This window comes from Eptatretus burgeri, chromosome 9 (assembly GCF_056783735.1).
Source record: "Eptatretus burgeri isolate ZD-2024b chromosome 9, Ebu_testis_v1, whole genome shotgun sequence".
Taxonomy (NCBI): domain Eukaryota; kingdom Metazoa; phylum Chordata; class Myxini; order Myxiniformes; family Myxinidae; genus Eptatretus; species Eptatretus burgeri.
Window position 1 is genome coordinate 28616566 of NC_140969.1, and position 19734 is coordinate 28636299.

At 42.1% G+C, this 19734-nt stretch overlaps 1 protein-coding gene across 2 annotated transcripts in view; it reads right to left on the bottom strand.

The window, feature by feature from the left end:
• The window catches only part of LDLRAD2 (low density lipoprotein receptor class A domain containing 2), an 814009-nt gene that overhangs the window by 773110 nt on the left and 21165 nt on the right, over window positions 1–19734 (bottom strand). For both annotated transcript variants that reach the window (XM_085894518.1, XM_085894519.1), the window contains exons 4-5: window positions 16757–16921; window positions 5031–5189 (exon numbers count right to left, since the gene is read on the bottom strand). In XM_085894518.1, coding sequence (XP_085750644.1) covers window positions 5031–5189; window positions 16757–16921 — 324 coding nt within the window. The remainder of the gene's footprint in view (window positions 1–5030; window positions 5190–16756; window positions 16922–19734) is intronic.

A 19734-nucleotide genomic window follows, 5' to 3' on the forward strand; every position in this document is an offset into this window, starting at 1 on the left:
TTTAAAAACTGTATTGATATCTTTACTACTTAATGAGATATTGAGCAAAATAGTTTGTCAATGGCGGCTATCTTGGATTTCAAGATGGCAGCCACAATTTTCAAACATTTTATGTCACCATTGGCTTCCTTGAGCCGTAAAATGTAGGTATAGGCGGTTCAACCGTCTCGATATCTGTACTAGTTAAGGAGATATTTAACAAAACAGGTCCACACTGGTGGCCATTTTGAAATCCAAGATGGCCACCATACGGGGTGCAATTTCCGGTGGCCCCTGGAGTAAAAATCTTTGTATTGTATTACTCTAACCATGTGCCATATTTCATGCTTTTAAGGGAAAGTGCACAATTGATCAGCAAAGCTGCCCCACTACTATTCTTTTTGTTATGTTATGTCCTGATCTGTTCTATGTTCTTGCTCCTCCATGAGTCTCGACATTGTAAAAGTTACAAAAAAAAATGCGGCTTAGGGCAAGTCAAACTGGACAGTGCAGCAGGACCAGACAAATTATCAAGCCAAGCACAAAAACAAAATGTAAGCTCCAAAATAACCTCTTCATAATTGGAGAGATGGTCATACCACCAAGCACCAAATACATTGAGAATCTGGCCAACTCAACAATGGGCACCATGTTGCCTCCCTCTGCAACAGACGGTGGCAAACCCTATCAAGAATAGGTTTCGCCACCATGTGTGCTCAAGCAGATGGTGGCAAACCCTATCTATAATTATCAGAGGAAATACCTTGCCCTGCACTGAGAGCAGTGTCACCCCTCGGTAGTTGTTGCAGTCCTGGCGATCACCCTTCCAATCACAATAAGGCCCCTCTTCCAGTCAGTTAGGATGATGCCTGTGCTCAATACAGCACAGAAACGCATGCAAGAACACAAGTACAGCATTTCCACCAGCCCTGAGAAGTTCAGCATGGATGTTAAAAATCTCAGGAGCTTTGCACCCTTTCAACTGATTCACCACAGCCTGTTTCCACAACCAAAGGTGGTTCACAGTTGATTGGTGGGTCAACAAAAGGAATAGTAACATTCCTGATATTCAACTCAACAGCAGGTGGGTCAGCTTGGTGAAGCCGCTCAAAGGAACTGGCCCAGCGGGCCTTCACTTCAGACTCCTCTGTCAAGAGCTCACGACCCTGCACTTCAACTGCAGTGCACCGAGGGACAGGCTTGGAGGAATGCAATGCACAAATTCCACTGTAAGCAGGATGAGAATCACTTGACCACACGTGATGCTCTACCTTTTCACCGATTCCTCACACATAAGCCTCCTTGTCCACCCTCAGCGAAAGTATAGTTTTACGCCTCACCTCCCTGAACAGTTCAGTTCTGCCATCAAGCCTGACCCTGTGACACTAGTCAATGGTATTCAGTGTCCCTTGGGAGACAAAGTTCCTCTTCACCTGACGGTGGGTTCCAAGACACCCACTGGCAACATCAAGGACGGTAATCTTGAAGGCACTCCACAACTCTTCAGGATCTCCCGAAACACCCAAACCCCTTAAACCTCCGATCAACCTGTCCGCAAATTCTTCAGCTACCCTTTCATCCTTGAGCATGCTGTCATCCAACCTAGGCTGGGATCATATCTTTCTCTTGCATTAGAGCTGCAACTTTAGGGTTGCTACAACAAGCCTGCGATCGGTACCAAGGAACTGAGGATTCCAGTAGATGCTGCGGTTCTGGAGAAACCTCCAGTGACCATCAACGAGAACGTGGTCAATCTCCTTTGTCACCCACCAGCATTGGAATACCAAGTCCAACGATGTGGCTGTGGGTCATGAAACCATGAACCCACTCCCCTAAGTCCACAGCATCTTGTGAAATCAAGGAATTTAGTGCTATTCTGGTTCACAGTTCCAGACCCATAGGAACCAAAACATGTCTCATAACCATCCCTATCAGTGCCAATCGACAAATTGAAATCCCCCAAGATTAGAAGAGTATTTTACCTGGGGGCACTGATTAAACACCGACTCAAACACGGCATAGAATGTCTCCTTCAGAGTGAGATCACTCGCCTCAGTCAGGACACATACAGAGCAAAAAGGCTCGTTGACTAGAGTTATCTTGATTACCATAGGAGTCAGCTTGGTGGAAACACCTACAGGAACTCCCTGGGAATGGTAACCATCAGAGCAACCAGGCCAATAGTATGTGTAACCACCTGCAATGATCTCAAAACTCTCCAGTCTCTTAACCTCAGAAAGTGCTGCAATACTGATGTACTGATGCTGGAGTTCAGATTACAGCAGACAGGTGATCACCCTCTCTGAGAGCGAGAATATTCCAGGCACCCACCCAAAGGGACCGCCTCAGGTTAACCCGAGGAGACAGCTGTCTGGTGGACGACATCTCAGCACCACTCCGACACATACCACCACAACGTGACCCAGAAGGGTTGCCCCGTGATTTCCTTCCTATCATCAAAAAATGGGGGTCCCAAAGGCTTTGCCCCAATCCCGTCATCCAGTGCACCTCCTAAGAACGGCAAACCCAACTGCAGGAGAGCATCTGTGGACATAGTTGGGCATCAGATATTTATGGCCATTGAATCACAAGGAGCTCCTCCGCCCTTTGACAGCTTTTGTTTTTAACCCTGCTGGGTGTCCATATACATACACTTTCTGCACCAGGAAACCTGGTGGGGTGTCAGTTTAGTCACCGATAACGTGACCACGAAACAGGTTATTACAGGTTTACATGGTACCAGTAGCAAGTCCCATATCTGATCTGGCCTCATCTGACAATAAATACATTAAATGTGTGATGTGCATTATGAATACATGATAATAAATTAAACCCTCCAGCAAGGCAGGTAAACATCTAAAGGTAAAGTAAAATGCTATAATTGGAAAGTTTGAATCATGAGGTTACATTGCTGGGTTGACTGTGTATGGACACAGCTGAAGTTGTGGGTCTACTAATGTTGAGCCATGGCCACGGTTGTGGACTCACCATTTGGAGAGGATCTCGGCTAAAAAGGTCGAAACCTCTCTGAAGAATGAAATCCGGCTAATGATCCAAGCAGTCGGAAAATCTATCCGTTGCTTACAGGTTCACAAAGTTGTTACTTTAGGTAAACAACTATTTTGAGTTTTGCAAGAAAAATAAAGGGTGGAACGGAGTCCTCCAAAGACTCAAAGTATGTAGCTCTTCTTTGGTAAGGGATCACAGTTCATGGACCAAGCTGTTGAATTTTTGTTGGTGTCATAGTTTTATTCTGAGGGCTCTTTTCAGTATCGTCACTGAACCCCAAACTGCCTGCAATTGTCGTTTGTTTGGAGTAATATTCGTTTTTGTATCTGAGTACTATGTCCGGTCACAATGCTTTGTTTTTGATGTTCACGCTCAATGGCATAATCAGGTCATACGTGAATATGACGTCCTCATTTTCCATCTTTCCATGAGTTTTCTGGAACTGGGATGTTGAAATTTTTGCAGATATGCCAATGAATCACTTTGCACACTTTGTTGTGTGTAAAGTTGTTCTGATAGTTTTTTGCATCTTTGACAAGATGACTCCAATGTCAAATTTAAGTGATGATCCTGTAAAGTTTTACAAGTGGAAGTAAATATTCATGATTAACTACATTACTGTTGTCTGTAGAGAAAATGATGAATTATTACACCAAATGTGACATATATGTGCATAACAAAGAATGGAGTGCAAAAAAAATGAGTGCAATCATTATTGCACATTTTGCATTTTCCTGTCGATGGCTTAGAGGCAAAAAAAGTCAACAAGCAAAAGACTACTTATGGTAAGTTGGAGTTGGGAATATATGACTGAGAGCAATAGACTAAAATAAGGGAGAAACACAGATAAGAACTAGAATGGTACTCGGTAGAGTGCATCCCTCCGCCAGGCTGAACAGTTTACATTTTGTATCTCACCGATAGGCCGGATCTGCATCTCGACCGTAACTAAATATAATCAGATCATTCTTGTCACATACCCAACTCTTCCACGATGTTCCATCTCAATCTATCCACAGCTTTTTGAAATATTATGCCATATGTTGTTTTTGGGCCCATCTCTCAATGTTGAATATTCACCTTAAAAAAAACTAGAAGGGAACTCGGTAGAGCGCGTACCTCCACCACGTAATGCCTGATCCATGAGAACATATCGGGCCCAATACATTTTTGTATTGTTTTATAGCACTGTATACAGTGCTATATTGTTGTTGGCCCTGTCTGTCAATGGTGAAGAATCACTTTGAAAACTAAATAATTCTCGTAGCCAGATCCGCATTCAGATCCTCTACAAAATCGAATCAATTTGCCATGCACCCAACATGTCCACCAAGTTTCATCCTAATCTGTTCACAAATTTTCGAGATAACATGCGATATATCAGTTTAGCATGAATCTCTCAATGGTGAAGAATCGCTTCAAAAAATTATCAGATCCAGATCCGGAATCAGATCTTCACGAAAATCTAATCAGTTTGTCCTTGTCACACACCAAACCTGTCCATAAAATTTCATCCCAATCCGTCCACAAACTTTTTTTAATATCCTACACACAAACAAACAAACCGACAAACAGACAGAAATTTGTGAAAACATAACCTCCTTCACCTTCGGTGGCAGAGGTAATAAAAAAAAAGTTTCATATCGGGATCCGGATCGGATTTTCACCAAAATCTAATCAATTCTTTCTTGCCATCGACCCAACTTGCTCCACCAAGTTTCGTTTGAGTCCGTCCACAAATTTTTGAGATATTGTGCTATATATAGTTTTAGCATTATCTCTCAAAAGTGAAGAATCACTTTTAAAAATCCAGGATCCGGATCCTCTTTAAAATCTAATCCATTCATCCTTGGCACACTCCCAACCTGTCCACTAAGTTCTGACCAAATCTGTCCATAACCTTTTGAGATATCCTGCACACAAACAGATAAACAAGGGTGAAAACATAACCCTCATCCACCTTCAGTGGTGGAGATAACAAATACTGTTATCTTTCAAATTTTATTTATTTTCCTCAATATTATGAAAAACCTTTTCAATACCTGCAGTTGTCGTAACTGGGACACTTTCGCGGGATGGTCCGTGTGGATGGGGCAGTGCACTCCATGCAGGGTCTGCAGGTGCACGAAGCTGAACACAATCAGGAGGGGAAAATGTCGCCCCTGGATAATGGGGCTCTGTGGGCCTTGGAGCAAACCATCCTGAAAGTAGAGAAATTAGATTCAGCAATAGCATCACAATGGTTGACTAAGCAATTTTGGTTGTTTCCCATTGATGTCAGGAAAAAGATGAATTTGTTTATGAAGTCTCTGGAACTCCAGGTTATGCTGGGTGAGGTTATTATAACAGCCTTCATATACAGCTTATAAGTGAAACGTCACAATGACCTAATTGTACTTTTACCATTGCCCAATGATGTGTATTGCATATTTTGTGAAGCTCCTCATCTAATATATGAAGATGAAAGTTTGTTTGTTTGTTCATTTATGCATTCGGACGCTGCAGGAACGAGTGCAACCAAATTTTGCATGGCCTCCTCTTTCATTCAGAGTAAGATTGAGGGCTAAGTTTGGACAAAAAAAATTGACCCCAGATAAAACCAGATAATTGGCCTTCAGGCCTCGATTGGGTCTTGTGTTTATACACTGTCTGGGTTTTTTCCCCAGGAGTGATCAAGTAATATGTATTGTGAAGATTGTATGTTGAGGTTGTCGTGATTTGTTGTCAAGAAGACAATTTTAATTATCATCAAGTTTACACATGCGCCTGTTATTAAAATATTGCTTTACACATGTTTACTACAACACCTCTGTGTTCAGGCCTCGAATGGGTATGTTTCTTGTACACTGTCTGGGTTTTATCCAGGAGTGATTGAGTAATATATTTTGGAAAGATTGTGTGTTGGGGTTGTAGTGATTTGTTGTCATGAACACAGATTTTCCCAGGCAATGTTGTGTGCTTCAGCTATTACATACACACATATATATATATATATATATATATATATATATATATATATATATATATATATAAATATAAATATAAATATATATATATATATATATATATATATATATATATATACATATACTGAACAAAAATATAAACGCACCAAGCGATTGTTACTATTTTACCTCGAACTCATTAATACTAAATCTTCACAACAATTTGGTTATAGAATCCATGACAATTGAGCATTAAATTTCAAAGAGTTCCTTGAGAATTCTGGCGACAGTCTTTGCGCTACAACAGCCGACACAACCGAGGTGTCACTGTCAGAGTTCACACAGTCAGTAGCGGGTGTTGGCCTCCCTCAAGCTTGGCCTCCCTCAAGCGGTTACGCACCGTCTGGGCTGAAATGCGCCTGTTATGCAGCCCGACAGTCTCATCGGCAGTCCTCGTGGCCGGTCGGAGTCGATCCCGGAGATGTTGCAGCCTCATGTGACGATCCTGACCGGCGTGGTCACACGTGGTCGCCGGGCATGTGGGCGGTTCACGGTGCTTCCAGTCTCTCTGAGGCACGCTCTCAGGCGGCTAATGGTGGAGTGGTGGACATTGAAGTGTGCTGCAACGGCCCGTACTGACGTCCCAGCATTCAGCATGCCAATGGCATGCTCCCTCAAGATTTGTGACATCTGTGGCATGTTGACATTTGGCACCAGTCCACATTTTGGGGAGGCCTTTTATAGGGCAAGCTATAGGGAGTGTTTGTGTCCTGGTCACGCTCACTGACCATCACTCTGTCAAGCCCCATGGTGCTCATGGGAAGGATTACTCAACGTGTGAGTCCACACACTCAGAGTGGTCAATTTCAATAGGAACATCTGTCTTGAGCAAAACAAAGGAACCATTGCTCAAACATATCATCGGTTTGACCATTTTCCCATAATGGAAATCTTGACTTAGATATTTAGGTTGGTGCATTTGTATTTTTTTCAGTATATATATATATATATATATATATATATATATATATATATATATATATATATAAATATATATATATATATAAATATATATATATATATATATAAATATAAATATATATATATATAAATATAAATATATATATAAATATAAATATAAATATATATATAAATATAAATATATATATAAATATAAATATATATATATATATATATATATATATATATATATATATATATATATATATATATATATATATATATATATATACAGTCATGCACCGCTTAACGACGTTCCGGGCAACGACGGATCGCATATACGACGGATCTGCCAGCTATGAAAAAAAAAAAGAAAGAAAAAAAATGTCGCTGAAAAATTCCAATCGCCGAGTGATGTAGCCGACGAAGCGATGCCAGTCGTATAAAAATAGCACGTACAATTATGCACGATGTACAGTACATAATACTTCATAATGATAATAAACGACAGTGTGGCCCTGTTATAATGTGATCGTTGAGGTCCATAAAATGTCCAAAAAAGCAGGGTCGTGCTAAATGGGGATTCAAGGAAATCGTCTTTCAAACTGAAGCAATGTTTGCACGTTTACCTTCTCGCAAGTAAATTACCTTTGAATTGTGTGGTGAATTAACGTGAATTGAGGGACATGACGCGGGATCACATGTTGTGCGTCTCGCGTATAAGGGGAGGTCTCTGCGGCACGAGTGGTTGTCCCCGGGGCATTGCTATTGACATCGGCTGTCCACTTGATGCTCGTTAACTGAAGGTGCTCATTGACTGGTGAGAATGGAGATTATATCGAACTCCGTGCTTACGAGGATTGTCTGCAATGGTTAACTGCACATGTATACGTTACTGCTTATGTACTCCTAGCTGAACCTGTATTTCCTGGTGTGCCCACAGAAGCGGCTCCAATCAAATGGAATAAAGCCTAAACTCTGAAGGTTCATCTCTCGCTCTCATTTCAAATTGAAGAATTCCGCGAATAAATCGTTGTTACAGTCGAAATTAAAACACAAATTTATTTTTGCTGAAGCTTTTCATGTTGTTAAAACAATCGCACTGTTCCGAAAATATATATATCACAATTGACAGGAGCTCGTTGTTTCATTTATAAATGATAACATCGATGCAATGATTACGTATTTATAAAATTCAAACGCTATTTATTCATCTTTCTATAATCGATGCGAGAGGAGATTGTCAGCTGCTGCGAACAACACCGATGGCCGTCATGAACAGCACAAAGGTAAAACTAACGCGTCTTCAGTATCTCTTAGATGTGTGTTACAATTGCCGACAGTCTTTAGCAGAGTAACATGCTGTACAGGTTTGTATCCGAGAAGCAATAGGCTACACCATATAGCCCAGGTGTGTAGTTTTGTGTAAGTACGATGTTCGAAAACGAAAACGAAAAAACAAGCAGTCATAGACTGCGACTTACGAAATCGTCAACTTGACCTCCGACCTTGTCTAATAAAAGCTGTCTCGAGAGAAGGTAGCGACGCAAACCAGAAGTTTCTACGATGATTCTGCACCAAACGGTCAAAAATCGAATGTTTTGGATGTTTGACCTCACCGTGACCTTGACCTTTGACCGATTTCGACCAAAATCAATCAGCACGAGCCATCACCCCCCTGAATCACGTGGTGTAATTTGACATTGGTAGCTTCTTCCATTCTCGAGTTATCGTGCCTACAAACAAACAAACAAACAAACATACAAACATACAAACAAACAAACAAACAAACAAACAGAAATGGAAGTCATCAATTTCCTTACGAAACCTTCGATTTCATAAGTAAAAAAAATGATGCTCGCACAACGACGACATCGGTTAACAACGCGTTTCTCAGAACGTAAACCCGTCGTTAAGTGGCGCATGACTGTGTAATATATATATATATATATATATATATATATATATATATATATATATATATATATATATATATATATATATATATATATTAGTTAAGCTATTACATATATATATATATATATATATATAAATATATATTACTTCAGCTATTACATATATATATATATATATATATATTGTTGCGAATTCGTGCCCGCCAGCGTGCGATCGGCCGCTCGACTCGAATGGCGGCCGCCTCGGCCACCGGAACAGACAATTCAGTCGTGACCCTCTCGGACCAACGCCGGGAGCTAGTCACGGGTGGGGGTTTAACCTCACCACGATCGTGCCAATTGCCCACCCACGCAGGAGAGGGTCGCTCGCCAAATTCGATCTACCTAAGTACCTGCGCAAATGGTCGACCGGGCGATCGCACCTCGCCGCAGGTCGACTCCAGACACGAGCCGCTTGGGCGGCCCGTTCCGTGCTATCAGGATAACCGAGCGGTGTTATCACCGACCTGGACGGTTCAGATTAATTACCGGGCGTATTAAGCCCACTACGAACCCTTTACGTGAAGCAGGATGGAGGGTCAATAAAGAAAAGACGAGGCGAAACGGGAAAACAGTTCACACAATGCACATTTATTACGTGACACACGGAAAGCACACATATACAGCCAAACAGTCAAGCTGTTTATCTAGCTCGGTGCCAAACAGTCAAGATATATATATATATATATATATATATATATATATATATATATATATATATATATATATATATATATTGTTGCAGATTCGCGCCCGCCGGCGTGCGAACGGCCACGTAACTCGAATCGCGGCACGTCGCCCACCGGACGGACAATCCCGTCGTGACCCTCTCGGACTAACGCCGGGAACTAGTCACGGGTGGGCCTTTCGGCCTCACCACGATCGTGCCAATCGGCCCCCCGCGTGGGATAGGGTTGCTCGCCAAATTCGACCTACCTAAGTACCCACACGGAGGGTAGACCGGGCGATCGCACCTCGCCGCCGGTCGACTTCGGACACGGGCCACTTTAAGCGACCCGTTCCGTACTATCGGGATAACCGAGCGGTGTTATCGTCAACCTGGACGGTTCGATTAATTATCGGGCGTTTTAGCCCACGACCAACCCTTTACATGAAGTAAGATGGAGATTCAATAAAGGAAAAGACGAAGCGAAACGGGAAAAACAGTTCAACATAAAGCACATTTATTTCGCGATGAACGGAAAGCACACATATACAATTACACCAAAAGCAAATGTAAAAGAAGAAGAAACACACAATAATACACAAAAAGCAAATGTAAAAGCAAAACACAATGCAGAGCTAACCGACTACCGAGCACACGGCAACACTTATACAGTTTTACTTCACAGACGGCGCCGACAACACATACTCAAAGCAAAAGAAAAGGACCACCCTCAAGGATGATGGGGGCAGACGGGCCTGGGGCCGAGACCGCGTCGGGCCTACCCGTCTGGTGATGAGCCGCAAAATGGCGGTGGCGCCCCCACTCCGCGGGCCTGGTTGGGACTGCCTGGTATGGGGTGGGAACGGGGCCCCCCTTCTCGCACTATCTCAGCGCGGGGGGAAACAGGAGGGGGTTGTTGATGCTCGGGGGAAGGAGGATATCTCCCTGGCTCGGGTCCCGCGACGAGCGTCTCCACCACGACCTCGGTCGCGTTGCCGGCCTCTCCTCTCCGCAGCTCCCCGACTCTGACACGAGCACCCCCTCGACTGCCTTCGCCGCCGCCACCTCTCCAACTCTCCACAGCTCCGTCCAACTGCCTTCTCCTACTCCTCTCTTGACTGGCTCTTCCCAACTCAACTCCGAACTGCCTGTTTGGCGAGCGAACGCGGCCCTTTATATCCCCCGTGGCCTCGCTCCTTCACCTTCGACCCTTTACCTCTGACCCTTCACCTCCGGCTGGCTCCCCATTGGACAGAGGAAAAGTGGGCGTGAATGCTTTTTGATCCATGAATCTGCATATAGCGATATTACTCCGACGCACCTGGAGGCGGGGCCAAATCGCCCCATGCTCACTGATAGGACAGAACAGAAGTGGGCGTGAGTCGTTTTTGATCCGATTGCTTCGGAAAGGCTGGTGTTTTCGCACCCCTGCTCGGTGCGCGCCCTGCACGAGTCCAGTATCGGTGCCCACAAGCGGCGCGGGAATGACGGTGATGCGATGGCTGCGAGGGCGAGTTGTGACGGTAAAGGTCGTGGCTGTTGTTGTGAAGCGGCGTTGCGGTTGGTGGTTGTTGTGTGATGGCTGTTGAGACGTGGTTGGTGGTGGTTGTGATGGCGGCTGGTCCAAAATAAAGATAGTAAAAGAAAAACGGCTATCTCGAGGGGTCGCAGCCCGAATGAATGACATTTATTCCCGCTAAACAACGGGTTTGGACTAACTACACATATACTTACAGAGATATCTCACCTAAGGGACCTGAATGGTGGTTTGCGAATTTCGTCAACCACAACAATATATATATATATATATATATATATATATATATATATATATATATATATATATATATATATATATATATATATATATATATTACTTGTGTTGGCGCAGTTTTAGATATCCTGGTGGTGGTGCAGTGCTTAGTGCAGCGGCTTGGGATCCAAAAGGTCCTGAGTTCAAGCCCCGTTGGGCCACTGAATTAGTACACCAGGGGGTTGACTCAGCCTGTCATCCTTCCGAGGTCGGCGAAGTGAGTACCAGTGTACTGGGCCGGTGTATACCCCGGTTAAAATAGGTGTACCATATCCCTGTGCCGTAAGAGGCGACCAGGGTTGCATCAGGAAGGGCATCCGGCGTAAAATATGTGCCAAATCGCGATGCGGATCATACGGATGATCTGCTGTGGCGACCCCTAACGGGAGCAGCCGAAAGAAGAAGAAGAAGATTTATATATATATATATATATATATATATATATATATATATATATATATATATATATATATATTACTTCAGCTATTACAGATATACTGTTTACCAACGAGCTGGAAGAGAAGATCAAATATATAAGACTAATAAGCAAGAACTACAACCTGTTTGCTAATCTGGTACTGAAAACTGCCTGGAAACATATCCCACGAGGCTGTAGAGTTGAATATATACCTGGACTTTCATTGGAATGTGCAGGACTTTATGATGACTATATCAGCATGTTTGAAGTAGACCCTTTCTCCGAAGATACAACAGCCCAAGGTGAGAAGGTGATGGAAAGCATTGCCGAAGAGCGATGTAAGACCTGGAATGCTCTTATTGAGTCTACCGACATATCAAAAAACAGCAAGAAAGCATGGTCACTAATTCACAAGCTACGTGGCGATCCTAAAGCAGTTTCTCAGCACCCAAAAACCACTTCAAATCAAGTGGCCAACCAATTGCTAAAGAATGGAAAGAGTGGAAAGAGAGAGAATATCAAGCTAAACCATAACAAATACGGTGAAGACCCTGGTTTCACAAGACCACTTACTATGGCAGAGCTGGAAGCAGGAATCTCTACCCTCAAACCGGGAAAGGCAACAGGGCTGGATAAGATTGCAACTGAGCAGATTAAGCACTTTGGTCATGAGGCAAAGAAGTGGCTTCTACAGCTCTTTAATGAATGCTTAGTAACACACAAGCTCCCTAAGATCTGGAAGAAAGCCCACATTATGGCACTGCTGAAACCTGGGAAAGACCCATCCGCTCTTAAGAATTTCCGACCAATCTCATTCCTGAGTCACACCTTTAAGCTTTTCGAACGCCTGCTCCTTAACAAAATTGGTCCTGCTGTCGATGGACACCTTATCCCTGAACAAGCAGGTTCCCGTCCCGGCAAGTCCACAACTAGCCAAGTACTCAACCTTACCCAGTACATCGAAGATGGTTATGAGGAAGGGATGGTAACTGGTGTAGTGTTTGTCGACCTCTCAGCTGCCTATGACACAGTCAACCACAGACGTCTTCTTAGCAAGATCCTGGAGACCACAAAAGACACTCGCCTGACAGAGTTGATTGAAAGCATGCTCGAGAACAGATACTTCTTTGTTGAACTAGGAGGTAAGAAAAGCAGATGGCGAGGACTCAAGAATGGCCTCCCACAGGGGAGTGTGCTCACACCACTCCTCTTTAACATCTTCACCAAAGACCAACCAAACAGTGTAGACACCCGCCGTTTCATCTATGCAAACGACCTTGGCATAGGTGCACAAGATGCCGATTTCAAAGTTGTTGAAGAGAGACTTTCCAACGCTCTTGCAGAGTTAACACCCTACTATGAAGAGAACCACCTCCGTGCAAATCCATCCAAGACACAGGTGTGTGCGGTGTGCCTTCCACCTGCGAAATCGTGAAGCCAAGCGCCAACTGCAGGTCGACTGGTCAGGAATCCCTCTTGAACACTGTGAATACCCAATCTACCTTGGGGTAATCCTAGATAGATGTCTCTTTTAAGACTCACATTGAGAAGACCAAGTGCAAAGTGAGTATGAGGAACAACATCATCAGTAAGCTCACTGGTTCAACTTGGGGTGCGAGCCCACAGACATTGAAGTCAACTGCACTAGCTCTTTGCTACTCAACGGCTGAATATGCCTGCCCTGTATGGGAACAAGCTACACATGCAAATAAGCTAGATCCTGTTCTCAATGTTAGCTGCCGCCTCATTACAGGCTGCCTTAAACCAACACCGACGGATTGTCTGTATATCCTGGCAGGCATCGCCCCACCAGAGATACGACAAAGTGCAGCAAGTAAGAAAGAGCGTCAACAACAGGCTACAAATGAAAGACATCCTCTCTTTGGCCATATGCCAGCCCAAAGCCGTCTGAAGTCTAGAAAGAGCTTCCAAAGGTATGTCACCCCTCTTGAAACATCAAGCACAAGCAGGGAAAGAGTTATTCAATGGGAAGAAAGACTGAGCAACCTTCCATTAACAACAACAATGGAGCAAAATGTGAGTGAGGCACTCCCCCCCCCCCCCCCCGGAGCAGATTCAAGCTATGCAATGTGGAAATTCCTGAACAGACGAAGATCTGGTGTTGGACGAACAAAAGTCACTCTCTCCAAATGGGGATACTTAAATGACAGGGATGCTGTGTGTGACTGTGGCACTGAACCACAAACCATGCAGCATCTCCTGACATGCCTCCTGCTGGAACAGCCCTGCACAGCATCGGATTTGGCAGAGTTTAATTATAAGGGTCAGCAATGTGCTCAGCTTTGGCTGAACCACATCTAGCCATGTGTACTGTAACTGCTGTTTTTTGTGGACACGATAAGTACTGTATATATATATATATATATATATATATATATATATATATATATATATATATATTACTTCAGCTATTACATATATACTGTGTATATATATATATATATATATATATATATATATATATATATATATATATATATATATAAATATATATAAATATAACTTCAGCTATTACATATATACTGGAGATATACATATATACTGGAGATATATATATATATATAATTTCTGTTAACGTCTGCGCGTAATTTGATGTATTTCCTCCAAAACTGCCGGACGGATTGTCGCCATTTTCGGCATGCGGTTGCTCTGTGATCTAATGAACAGCATGGGCTAGATGAACGCGAGATCGTGCCAGACGGACAGGTTTGGGAATTTTGGGCGATTTTCTAATTTTTACATTAGTTTGCATGGCGACGTGTGACGTCACCGCTGAGAGGCGTAATTCCACTCCGAGAAAACAGCGTCTGCAATGTAAAACCCTCTTCTGCACATGCTAACCACCTCAGAAGGTGAATTTGACACAAAAAATGTAACAAGAAACATTGTATATAAAGTAAAGATTAAAATATATATATATTACTGCTCCTGTTCAGTCGAGGGCTAGGCCTATATCATGTTAAACTTGTCCCATCAGACGCCAACCTTCCAGTCACACTGCAGAGGATGTAATTTCCAGTCAGACTCGCATACTCGATGACCATAAACAAATCCCAGGGCCAAACATTTGACAAACTCGGAATATACCTCCCAGCCCCCGTATTCTCCCATGGCCAACTATATGATGCATTTTCACGTGCAAGAGGTTACTCCTATATATCTACCTAAGTGGACAACAATTCCTCACAAGGACTATTAAGTAACAAGACAGTCACCAAAAATGTCATCTACAGGTAGGTCCTTTAGAAAACTAAGGACAGGTAACCATAGCGCATCACATCCTGAATGACACCCTCCCCAGCTTCCCATAACATCAACTATTATGCCTCATCCACCTTTTGCCACCCATTCAACTCCGTGCATAGCACGGGTATATGCTTGTATATATATAATTATATATATATATATAACAGTAGCTAACATGATGTTGGCTTTGAGAGTATCTCTCAGTTTTGTCATCACATAACAATCCCTACATCACTGCCTCCTTTGCACTTCAACAATTATTGCTTCAAGCTTCTACAAACACTACACTGGTTACGACAATACTTGATTACTCTTGTAGTGTAGCCATATACTGAGACTCGACAAATTAGCAGTACGACTACAATGTTAATATGAGTGCATAAACATCATCTTCTTACAAACTGCATGCACATCTCTAATAACAGCATTTTTTTAATTATCTGCATTTGTGATTGGTTAGTCTAACTTGATTTTAAAAAAGAAAAAGTAAGAACGACAGCTGAAGTTGCAAGAACTCCCTGAAGTTATATAGGAGCTTCTTACACTTATGCTGAAATGACATATAGGAGCTTCTAATACTTTTTGCTCGACAATATTCTGGAGGCAATGATATAGGGACTATGTGACGGCAATACTGTGAGCTACTCTCTAAACCAAGATCATCCATATCTTGTTTAAAACCTTTTTACACTGTAGTTTGTCATCCCGACATTGCTTTTTTTCATTTAGCATAAATATTTTTATTGACTTGTTCATGCTGTGTTCCACAATGATTTTGCCTTATTTAAATGATGGTATAGTCAGGTCAAAGGTCATGGTTGCATAAAATCATAATGTTAGTGACCCAATATGATGCAATTCATCAAGTGTAACCTGTGGTCTGTCAAGGTCAAAGTCATAAAATCATCATTTTCATCTGATTGACTTGAAATTTAAGCAGGGTTTGCATATTGGGTCACTGAAGCCCATTGCTTTTGAGGTCAAAAGGTCAAGGTTGACTAAAATCATCAATCTTTTTGTATTTTTTTTTTTACCTCTACCACCGAAGGTGAAGGAGGTTATGCTTTCACCCCTCTCTGTCTGTTTGTTTGTTTGTCTGTTTCTTTGTCTGTCTGTCTCTGTGTTTGTGTGCAGGATATCTCAAAAAGTTGTAATGGATCCGGATGAAATTTGGTGAGCAGGTTGGGTGTGTGACAAGGATGTACTGGTTAGATTTCGGTGAAGATCAGGATCCGGGTCTGACTACTGGAATTTTAAAATGATTCCTCACCATTAAGAGATAGTGCTAAACCGATATACAAGATGATATCTCAAAAAGTTGCGGACGGATTCAGATGAAACTTGGTGCACAAGTTGGGTGTGTGACCATGACTAATTTATTCGATTTTGGTGAAGATCCGAATCTGGATCTGGATACGAGAATTATTTAATTTTTTAAGTGATTCTTCACCGTTGAGAGATTGGGCCAAAAAACGATATAGTACTGCATTAGCATGATATTTCAAAAATGTATTGGGCCTGATATGTTCTCATGGATCAGGCATTGTGTGGCAGAAGTATGCACTACACGGAGTGCCCTTCTAATTTTACCTGTTTTCATTGTTTAGTTTTCGGAAGACAAAGAAGTATGAATACAAAATACGGACAGGCTTTTCATTTTCAGATGCTTTCTCGTTTATTATCGAGATGAGCTCGGTGCAAATTAAAGCTCATATAATTTTGTTTCAAATTAATTGTGCATACCTGGACAGGTGTCATCAGGAAAGAAAAGGCTTTGGTCTGAGCCATCTCCACAGTTGTCTACACGCTGTGCGTCACATACCAGGCTCCAGGGAATGCAGCGGCCATTCCGGCAGCGAAAGTAGCGGCTCAAGCAGGGATCTGGTCCACAAATGCTTCCATTGGTGTCTGCAAAATACAAGGCGATGGGTACAGGGGGTGTAAATAACACAGGGTAGTGTATTCAAACAGCGATCCAGAGGTGTCTGGATTTTCCTTAAAGGGTGTCAAACAGGGACAGTTGTGATTAGTTTCAGTATTAAACTTATGAAGTTGTTTGTTGAATCAACTTATTTTTTTTTTTGTCTTTTCTGTTGTTTTTTTGACATTTTCCAATTTTATTTAAATAGCTTTGCTTGACATATCTCAAAATGATGAAATGGTGGTATGTGCCTTAATTCCCTTAAACTAGTTCTGTCCCTTCTGTCTGCCACATACCCTCGTAGCATTGACTCTGCCTCAAAGGAAGAGTTTTTTTTAAAGCTATGTGATTTCCATAATGAAAATAAAAACACTGCAGATGTTCATACAAAATACCAGTGATGTGTTTCACCACTTGCAAGCTGACTCAGAGTTCAATTAATTTGTTCGGAGGTCAAAGTACAAGCCAGAGTCACGAGAGAGAGTCCCAAGTCCACATCCAAAAAGCTTATACAGTCGAACCTCTGATCTTGAATGGTCAGGACCAAGGATGTCTGGATAAATATTTCTGGTGAATGGAGGTTGTTGAATTTTTTTTTTAAATCGATGTCATTGTGTTATGTTGTACTCAAATGCTAATGCTTCCTCCCCACATTTTTGGTCACTTAAATTATAGATGGTCGAGTGCCCAACACCATAGTCTTCTCTGAGCTGAGCGACACTCACACAGTGATTGCGTTTTCCAATACCTTCACTTTTTTCTGGATTCCTGGATTTTTCCTCTGCCTTTTTGCACCACTACTTGATTTCCCAGCACGCATCTTCTTCACCCCAACTCTTTCACTACTCTTGGCAAATAATGGTCTTTACCTCTCCTACTGCCACGACTATCGTCGACACCATCACTCGCGTCCATAATAGGTGTAGAAGAACCTTTTGGATCTATATAACTCACTTTGGAGTTAAACCCCCTTGTGATTCAGCCCTGGATGGTCCAATTGACTGTTTTACTGCAATCCAATCACAAGAACTGTCAAATGGCTAAACCTTTTACAATTATAAGATCACTAAATTTTACAGGTCCGCAGTGATCAACCTTTATATGTACACAGAGGTTAACATATCAAGTTGGCTGAGCCAGGCCTGAATGCAAAAACAAATTTTACCTTCTTAAACTCCGAACATCCTATAGGTTCAATGATAAGTGGTGCACACCAAAGTGATCAAATCAACCAAACCACTACCCGTTATTGAATAACTACACATTTATATGTCAGGTAACCTCAGGTAACTCAGAATTGCAGGTTTCATAGAACAGAATATCTGAAAGATGGCTCTACACACAGGTTAACACTTTAACCAGCATGAGCACATTTATCGAGACAGACTCACTCGTCTCTTTATTTTATCACAAAATTGAGCAGAGTACTCCTGTATAACCTTGATTGATCTCCAGTCCTAGACCAATCAAGATCCTAATGACCTCACAAGTCCTTTTAAGAGTCATTACACACGTGCTGTGCTGGTCATGATCTCATAGTCAGGTGAAGCGAATGAAGTGCCCATTAAACTCACCTCCCTCTGGACAGAAGGTGACTCATTTTATGTTTTTGTTTACATCAACAGAGGTGAAGTGATGCAGATGCTGATTTTACTCACCTCTTTCCTGATTCAATTGGATAACAGGGAGAGGTCTAGAATGGTAATCGGTAGAGCGCAAACCTCTGCCAGGCTGAACAGTTTACGTTTTGTATCCCACTGATAGGCCAGATTTGCATCCATACATTTGTCCTCGTCACAAACCAGAATTGAATCAGTTTGCTCTTGTCACATACCCAACTCATCCACCAAGTTTTGTCAGAATCCGTCCATAACTTTTTGAAATATCATGCTACATGTCGTTTTTGGCCTATCTCTCAATCGTGAAGAATCACATCAAAATTAAATAATTCTAGTATCTGGATCTGGACTCAAATCTTCACCAAAATGATATCAATTTGTTCTTTTCACACACCCAATCTGTCCACCAAGTTTCGTCTGAATCCGTTCAAAACTTTTTGAGATATCCTGCTCACAGACAGACAGGGGTGAAAACTTAATCTCCATCCACCTTTGGCCGCAGTGATAACTACACACAAACCACACAGCAGTGGATGCACCATAGGACTACATACCGAACTACTGCATTTCAAAATGAATACACAATCATAAATTAAAAGTGAAGGAAAACACAATTTACACTTGTAAATGCTACACCCCTCAAGGCCGAATGATATTTCAATTTGGATGGTTGTTGCAGCTCTTTGTCAAAACACAACATCGTTTCAACTGCTCGGCCAGTTTGTGAGTCACCTGAGCAAATGAATGTTGTAATTCCATGAAATAAATGGAAATTGTAGATTTCTCATCGGTGAGTAGAATACTGGCGGCCGACGGAAATGATATTCATCATCTGAGGTGACATGGTACCATCTCAGAAGAATTAAAATAATTTCATTATTTTTTATTGTCTACATGGAGCATGGAATTTCTTTCATCCACTGGTAATTCAAAAAGGGTACATCACACCCATTTCACAATATATATTGTGTCCCAATACTTACACTCAGAAACTTGCTCTATACTATGGTCATGAATAATCAAAGGGTCATGGCTATCTGCTAAGGGGCGAAAAACAAAAATAATTTCCTTTGTTTTGCCGACATTAACAGAAGAACTAAATAATGACGTCACACCAGTCTACATACTTTTGAACTTCGTTCACATATTCATGATTATCGTTCAGTAGGAACCCAATAACT